At 49.1% G+C, this 8,339-nt stretch overlaps 1 protein-coding gene across 1 annotated transcript in view; it reads right to left on the reverse strand.

The window, feature by feature from the left end:
* Positions 1–4,427: 4,427 nt before the first annotated feature.
* Oas2 (2'-5'-oligoadenylate synthetase 2) overlaps positions 4,428–8,339 on the reverse strand; it is a 24,817-nt gene continuing 20,905 nt past the window's right edge. The window contains exons 10-11 of the mRNA XM_027414133.2: positions 7,793–7,946; positions 4,428–6,239 (exon numbers count right to left, since the gene is read on the reverse strand). Coding sequence (XP_027269934.1) covers positions 6,132–6,239; positions 7,793–7,946 — 262 coding nt within the window. The 3' untranslated portion in view covers positions 4,428–6,131. The remainder of the gene's footprint in view (positions 6,240–7,792; positions 7,947–8,339) is intronic.

Consider the following 8,339-nt stretch of genomic DNA (forward strand, 5'->3'; position numbering starts at 1 on the left):
CCACTACTGTGTGGAAGGCATGGCAGCTAGTCATGTGGTATCCACAGTTAAGAAGCAGATAGAGACGAACACTGGTGCCCAGCTCACTTTCCCCTTTGTTCTCAGTTCAGGGCACCACCCACGGGGTATTGCTGCCCGAATTTGGGATGAATCTTTCCACATGAACTAACTCAATCTAGAAACTCCCTCACAGACACCACCGGAGGTTTGTCTCCTGGGTGGCTCTAGGTCTTGTGAGGTTGACAGTCCTGGAAGATAACTCTCTCCCCCAAATCTCTCTCATTCTCCCCACCACACTCTGTGTGTGTGTTCACATGGGTTTATGATATATACATGTCTGTATGGAGGCCCATTCTACCTTATTTGTTTTTTGAGGCAGTCTCTCACTGAACGTGGAACTCATCACTGAGGCTAAGCTGGCTGGCCACTGACCACCAGCAATCCCCCTGCCTTCTGTATTCCAGCACTGGAGTTGCAGGGACACACGGCCGGCCGTGCCAGGATTTATGTTGGTGCTAACGATTCAAACTCAAACTCAGACAGGCACTGGGCGTCGCCCCCACACCCAATCTTGGAAGATAACTATCAAAAATATGGATTTTAGACCTGTGATCCCAGGATTTAGGAGGTAGGGGGAGGAAGATCAAGGGTTCAAAGTTATCATTGGCTACCTATAGAGCTTGAGTCCAGCCTGGGCTACAGGAGACCCTTTCTCAAAACAGAGCGGCTAGGAATCTTTTGGAACTTCATGCTGTGAATTCACAGGGTCAAATTTGAGATTCACAGGAAAGAGCTGTTTCCATATAGATAGAAGAATGATTTCGGAAAAGCCACACTGTTAATTGGGGTTAATTCCGGCATCTGTCCAGTGTCCTTTGGGCATGTGGATGCCAAGGAAGAAGTATTTCTGAGCCATGTTCCAACCTGTCCCTATCTCCCCTAGTACAGTATGCAAACCCTGTAGGCTACTGAAAGATGCCTTAGTTGGGAGACCACCACTCAGAATGGCCCTCTGTGGCCCAATCCTATTTCAATGGCTTCTCCCAGCACCTAAGCACATTTTAGGGTTTTACTGGTTCTTTGTTGGTGAATTTAATTCTCTTCAACAACACAAGGTGGCAGAAAGCACAGCCACAGCAAAAGGCAGAGCGTCACAGTGAAGGAAGAGACCCAGGAAGAGAGGTGGGGAGTGGGAGGAATAGGAGAGGGGCATGAAGTATGGAGAGGTTGCAGCTAGCTCCCTAGGGATAGTGTACTTGTTCTTGGTGGATCTCAGTGAGTGATTGACAGACAGCTTGTTCAGTAAGACTGTGCACAAAACCAAAAGCCCAGCCACTAAGGCATCTCTCTCTCTCTCTCTCTCTCTCTCTCTCTCTCTCTCTCTCTCTCTCTCTCTCTCTCTCTCTCTCTTCTCTCCAAAGCTGCAACATCCTATCAAAGACAGCTCCCTGGATGCCAGGACTGTTTGAACCAGAATGCTGCTCAGAGCTTGAAGGAGGGCTCCTCAGACAGCTCTGGGACAAGATCTGCTGAGTCATTGTTGAAGGTTGCTATGGAGACAGAGAGATACCTCGGTGCTGATGCAATGGGTAGCTGGGTTCAAGTCCCAGCCTAGCCATGTCCTTGATAAGGGACCTTGACTTTGGGCCCCAACTCTCCAGGCCTATTTACTTTTCTGTCCAATGAAGATTGAATTGACCCATCACTCTTCAGCACCCCCCCAACCCCCCAGCAAAGTCTCAGCTTCCCTGAATGGGAATATTAAAGATGGGAGAGGCAGGGAGGCACAGAGGGATACAAAACAAGATGGAGTGCTCCAGGATGGGTGGAAATGTCTACCAGGCTGCAGCATGGGTGTTTTGGGGTATGAGAAGCAACAACTGTTGTTGTTCTATTTTAATTGGTATAGTTTTATTTAAATTCTACTTTGATTTTGGGGTGTGTGCGTCTCTCCCACTTATGGGGATTCCCCATAATGCTAATAAAGAACTATGTCCACAGAGGCTGGTACTCTCTCAAATATGTGTTGTTCTGCCCATGTGAACCTCAAGGCCCCTCCAGGAGGTCATCAGCTATCTACCCACCCACCCCACCTCCTGGAATCCACAGTTGCCTCCTTGTTCCATCCAGCTGGAGACTTTTGCTCATGGTCCAGTCTTTTGCCTGCTGGAGTACCTCTTGGGAAGGTGGTGGGAGGCGGGGCTGCCTCAGAGCATTACCCAGGAGGCATCCATTGTCATCCCTTACTTATTTCAGGATACTGGAAATCCAGGCAACTTTGCTGACCCCTCCAAGTCTTGTCCTTGTCTCAATTGAGACTCTGATTGAAGTTGAACACGGGGAAATAGGAGAAAGAAGGCCAATCCCATGAATTACTATTTCAAGTAGATAACGGGCAGGATGTGGTGGCACACATCTGTAATCCTGTAACTTCTACAGCAAGCTGGGAGGTAGAGACAGGAGGATCCACCGGAAGCTCCCAAGTCAGCTGGCCTGGAAGTCACAGCACAGCAGGAGAAATAAGGGAGACCCTTATTTCTTGTCTAGGTGGAAGGAGGGAACCTAAAAGATGTCCTCTGATCTTCACACTCACCCATGGTTGCACACCCACACCTACAGTCACACCTGCACACACACAAATACACACGGGGGGGGGGGGGAGGATGATGAGGAGAACTGAGCTGACAAAATGTGCAAGCCAGAGAAGGTGGAACCAGGACCTTGAGTGTGAATGGATTCCTGGTTCCCAGAATCATCAGGAAGAGAACGAGAACATACATAGACTGGGACCTGTATCCTGTGCCCAGTTACTCTAGCAACCAGGTGCCCATCCCCAGCAAAGAGGAAGCCATGGCCAGAGCAAGGCCACATGAGTGACCTATGGCTCAGGATGAGTGTGACTGCAAGGCAGACCTGTGGCTAGAGGGCTTGTCCAAAGTCTGTGGTACAGGGCCTCAGTGCCAGCACCCAGCCTGCCTCTGGGCTTGTTTTCCTCTGAGACTGGTCAAGTCAGAGCAGGGGACCTTATCATGGTAGGCCCATCTATGGACAGTGTTGGCACCTGTGGAGAATATCACAGAAGAGAGAGGAAAGGCAAAGAGGGGCTTGGGGTGGCTCAGTGGGTAGAGCAATTGCTGTAAGCATGAGCACCCAAGCTTGCTTCCCAGCACCCATCTAAAAAGCTAGCATGGTAGCACACATTTGTAATCCCAGCACTGGGGAAGCAGGGACAGGAGGATTCCTGGGACCAGCCAGCCAGCCCATTGTAATTAGCAAGCTTTAGGTCACAATGTGAGACCCCGTCTCAAAAAAAAAAAAATTCCAACAACAACAACAACAAAAATCATGGTAGATGGTGGCACCTGAGGAATTTACACCTGAGGTTGACCTATGATCTCCACACACACAGGCACACAAATTTGGGCACTTGCACGATCACACACACACACACACACACACACACACACACACACACACAGAGCAGGGAAGGGCCCCTCAACTGAGCTTGCTATTTTGGCTAGCCTGTCTGGCTAGAGAGCTCCTGAGCGCCTCCTGTCTCCTCCCTCCAACTCTCAGGTTATAGGCATGCCACTACGCCCCACATTTATGTGGGTGTTGGGTCCCTGTGTTTGTGCAGCAAGCACTTAACCATTGCCTTTGCCACAGCCCCTTCTTTTGTTCCTTGTAGCTAATGCTGATGCTGAACTAACAAAATGATTTTGTCAAATTGGCAAGAACACATGGGTTGTGTTGTGGGCTACATGCCAGCACTGACTGTCTCTCTCCTAGTTTCTATCCTTTGCTGTTTGAATGCAATGGAACCCAGGGTACACCTCCAACTGCACTGTTCCCCTCTCATTGGTGAGCTTTAGCTCTGGGCTGGGAGGTGACATCTGGACCCAGGTTATAGTGTCCCCATCAGCATTGCATCTAGTGGCCCCATCCAGTGACAGCTAGTCATTACATCACCAGAGCTTACAAAATGGTGATGTTTCTGATTTTACATTCCTTCCAGCACTGATTGAATCAGATTTCCCCGAATAATAATAATAATAATAATAATAATAATAATATATGTTTTCCTTATTAGTTATGCCCACTTACTTATCTTGACATGATTGCACTGGTGAGCCTGGGTTTAATTATTTTTTGTTCATAATCATTAATTGCCAATTTTCTGAGAAAGGGCTGGACAGCAATAACCAATGATGGCATGTTCCCTGATCACTGTGACTTCTCTCTTATTCAGCTCCCCATGACTTTAACTTACCCGCAAGATGTTGAGAGGACATTGATGGGAGAGAATGAGGGGTTTCTTCTGTCCCCTTTAAGTCTCAGCACCGTGCTCTTTGTGGGTCCATATTTGTGTGGGTTGTACACATGACCCCCTTCTGGATTAATAATTTATCAGGATAGGGAAGGAAGGATGTACTCAAGGCCACTGTTTATTATAAAGCATAAAAATGAACAGCCATGTGGTATACAGTGTGGAAACCCAGGGAGGTGACTAACTCAGGAGCTCCTATCCTCACAGAGATTTGGTGCTAGCTTCTTGATACATTGGGAATGTTTATCAATGGTGTGGGGGGTGGAGGCTCCTGAAATCCCCGTATCTGGAGGCTTTGGTGGGGTGTCAGCACTTAGGGGTGACTGGTTTCATCACTGGCTATGAGGTTTGAACGCTACCTATAGCTCCATCTCTTCTCTACAGAGGGGGCCACATCTCATTTCCTGGCCCTCTAATTACTTGCCTAGGATTTCTGTCTGGGCAAGCCCCTCCCTTGAAACTCACCCAGGACCCACCCTGAGTCACCTCAGCAGTTTATATCCAGAGATGGATGAAGGAGTCACACAGAAGTAAACTCCCCGGGGTGCTGCAGTTATACCATGAAAAGCGGCACAAGGGCTAGGTAGGCATGGTCCTCAGTGCACCAGAGCAAGTACAGGCAGAAAGGCTCAAACTTGCTTGGGGATGCATGGGGCTAAGACCTTATGTATTAATGAAGTTAAAGCCCTGGGGTGAGGATCCTGGGCAGCCAATAAGGTTAAAGACAAGAGCTGTCAAGGCTAAGGCAGGTATCATCCAGCCTTAGCATGTGTGAAGCCTAACTGCTGCCGTCTTCAGGAGTCCACCTGAGCCTACTTATCAGAGGATATCAAGGCTGGGCCCGCTGACTGTTGATCTTCCCTCTTGGAAGGGGGATGGGTAGGGGAAGGTTAATGGGACCCTCACCTAAGTGTCCAGCAACCAGTCCCAACCAGTGGTATGCTATTCTACCCTAGTTACATGTGGTCTCTGAGAGGAGTTAGAGTATATAAGGGCAAAGATGAGGGGAAGGGTTTCCTTCTAGGCAGCCCCGGAGAAGCCATCACTCATGGTAGGTGTGGACATTCCGGTGTGGCAGCTTTCAAGTCACCCATGCTCCTGCCTGTGCTCCCCTCACCGGAGTGCTGCAGGTAAACCCGATGAATGCCTTGGTTCCTTAGCGGGAACTCTGGTAGAAGCACACTTGGTTTGTCCTGGGACCTTAGGAGGAGGGATACATGTTATTTACATTTCCCCAAGAGAAGGGGTTTTAACAGCAGAGGTGGAAGGAGGGGGTTGGCTGGCTGCTGGGGGGAACCTTCTGCCTCCACACAGGCAGGAAAGGCCTGTGGTTGGAGGGAAGAGTTCGGCAAAGGTTCAGTGAAAGACTCAGAGCTAAATGGGACTGGCAGAAAGGAAGGGCAAGGGAGGGGCTGAACTTTGGTGACACAGGGTGAGTCTGGAGCTGGAGAGAGATGTGTAGAGAAGGAGACAGAAAAAACACACAGAACTGGAACACAGCATGCTGCATGGGGGCATGTATCTCTGAAGATCAGTCGCACAGAGAGGTGTCCACAGAGACCCCCGGGTAGGGCGCGGGGGGTGGGAGGGAGCAGATCTGAAGTCTTGATTTTAAGCAGTCATCTGGGAGTGCAGGAGAGAGAAGTAGGGGCCAGCCAGGGAGCACTGCAGCCAGGGAGTCCTGAAACCAAGGAGCACTGCAGCCAGGGAGCCCTGAAGCCAGGGAGTACGGCAGCCAGGGAGGACTGGACCTGGTTCCCTTTTGTAACATAGACTGAGTCTTTAAATCAATTGTTAGACAACTCTAGAAACTTCTTCCAGCATTTTCATTCCAGAGCTGGATTCCAACTGGTCTACCCTCAGCCACAGTGGGGTAGATCTGAGCTCCACAGCTTCCTGGGGTCTGCACTACCTGGGGAGAGAAAGAGAGGTGGGATGGGGACTTAAAGAAGGGTGTGGTGGTACATGCCTTTAATCCCAGCACAGGCAGGCAGATCTCTGTGAGTTAGAGGCCAGCCCGGTCTACATAGCAAGCTCCAGGTCAGTCAGGGCTACACAGTGAGAACCTGTTTCCAGAGAAGAATCTGGAAAGCATATTCGGGAAACTGACCCAGAGACACTTAAACAGAACAACAAACTGACAGCTAGTATCAGCCTTGTTAATGTGGGCTGGCAGGTGAAGGCAGGGACACACCCCTGAGGTACAGGTCTCACCTGGGACCAAGTTTCTCTCACCAGAAGACACCACACAATGTCTCAGGTTGCAACCTGGAAACATCTACATGTTTCCAGGGGACAGTGTTCAGCATCTCTCAATGCACAACACAGCTCTCTTGACTTGTCCCCAGATGTCAACAGTGGCAGGAAGGGACAGAAGAAAGAAGAAAATGTGCCTGCCTGAGGCAGGGTAGCCTGGAGGGCTGTGCCTGGTGTGTCTCGGGTGGAGGAGGAACGAGCTCTAACCATTCAGAGACACAACTTTACCCACTGTTTGGTAGCCACTTTCAAAGTCACAAGTGGCCATGTGACAATTCTAGGTTTTTAAAAGTGTGGGAATTCGTCTGTGAAGCTTTTAACCTAATATGCTTATTATGTGTCATCTTTTTTTCTATTTTCTCTCTCAGTGTTACATGCATCTATATGCATGTTTGCATGTGTGTTCATGCATATGCCATTTGTATGCATGTTTTTTCGTGTGTGCGAATGCTTATGTCTACATATATAAGGCCACAGGATGCTGTGAGGACTCATCCTCTGTCACTATTCCACCTTATTTATTGAGGCAGGTTCGGACAATCAAACCCAGAACCAGCCCACATTGTTAGCTTTGCTAGTTGGCTTGCTCTAGGGATTCAGCTGACTCAGCCTTCCAAGGCTGGAATCACAGGCAGGCTACCACAAGCACCCTGCATTTTTGTGGGTCCTGAACTCTGCTGAACCAATTCCCCAGGTCCCCCCACCCCAATCCACCCTGCCTCAGGATCCCCCCTCTCTGTTATCTGTTCTTTTTCCATCTTTCAGCTTGAGGAAGCTGCACTGTCCACATATCCCACTTGGGGTTCAAGGTTACATGTGATAAAATCAGCCAAAGAGGATAGTCCCAAAGAGTAAGCACCAGAGAGAGTGGTGTCCCTACTTCCAGGGGACAATGGACAGTGTCTGCAGGCATTTTGATTGGGCACATGAGTGGTGTTGGCATGAAGGCACCAATAGGGAACAAGGCACTGTCTAGACAAAAGATAGGACAGGATAGCCTTGCTGCAAGATCCCTCCTGGAGAGACCAGTCCCCACTATGTCACCTGTCTCTGGGTTTCTAGGTACCTGGGGCATGGGAGATGACTTACTGAACTCTTGGAGTACAGTTTTCAATTCTTTGGGGTGCTCAATAATTTCAAATCACTCTAGCTAGAAAGCCCTTTGATTGATTTGTGACAGGCCACCCACTTTTTTCAGGGCACTCTTACTGGCACTTTCCATGGCTGTATACTTTGTCCTGGTTTCGAGTCAAAACAGGGGGAGGATAGCCACTTCTCTGCTTCTTCAGCTAGAAGATGCCAACACCAGTGGTCACCTCCTCCCACATCGCCTGTGGGATCGGCTGGGTCCAAGATCACAGGCCTGAAGAAGAGATAGAAAGGATGAAAGTGTTATTTTCAAGAACTCTGGCCTCAGTATTGGGGGTTGGTCCTATTTGAATCAATGACACAATGTATCCTGCCAGCTCAGGTCAAGCAATCTGAATCTACTTTAGAGTCAAAGTAACTTCCTAGAATTGTTGTATTTGAAAGCCAAAACCTTTCCCAAAGCTGTTAATTTGCCTTACATGGTGAACTGTAGTGATGACCTCTTTCAAGAGGCTCACCCAAGGACAAGTTGTCTCATGCTGTGTTGCTAAGTAGGCCAGCACTGGTGGGAGTGGGGTGGAGGGTGTGTGTGTATGTGTATGTGTGTGTGTGTGTGTGTGTGTGTGTGTGTGTGTGTGTGTGTGTGTGTCTGTCTGTCTGTCTGTCT

This window comes from Cricetulus griseus, chromosome 4 (assembly GCF_003668045.3).
Source record: "Cricetulus griseus strain 17A/GY chromosome 4, alternate assembly CriGri-PICRH-1.0, whole genome shotgun sequence".
Taxonomy (NCBI): Eukaryota; Metazoa; Chordata; class Mammalia; order Rodentia; family Cricetidae; genus Cricetulus; species Cricetulus griseus.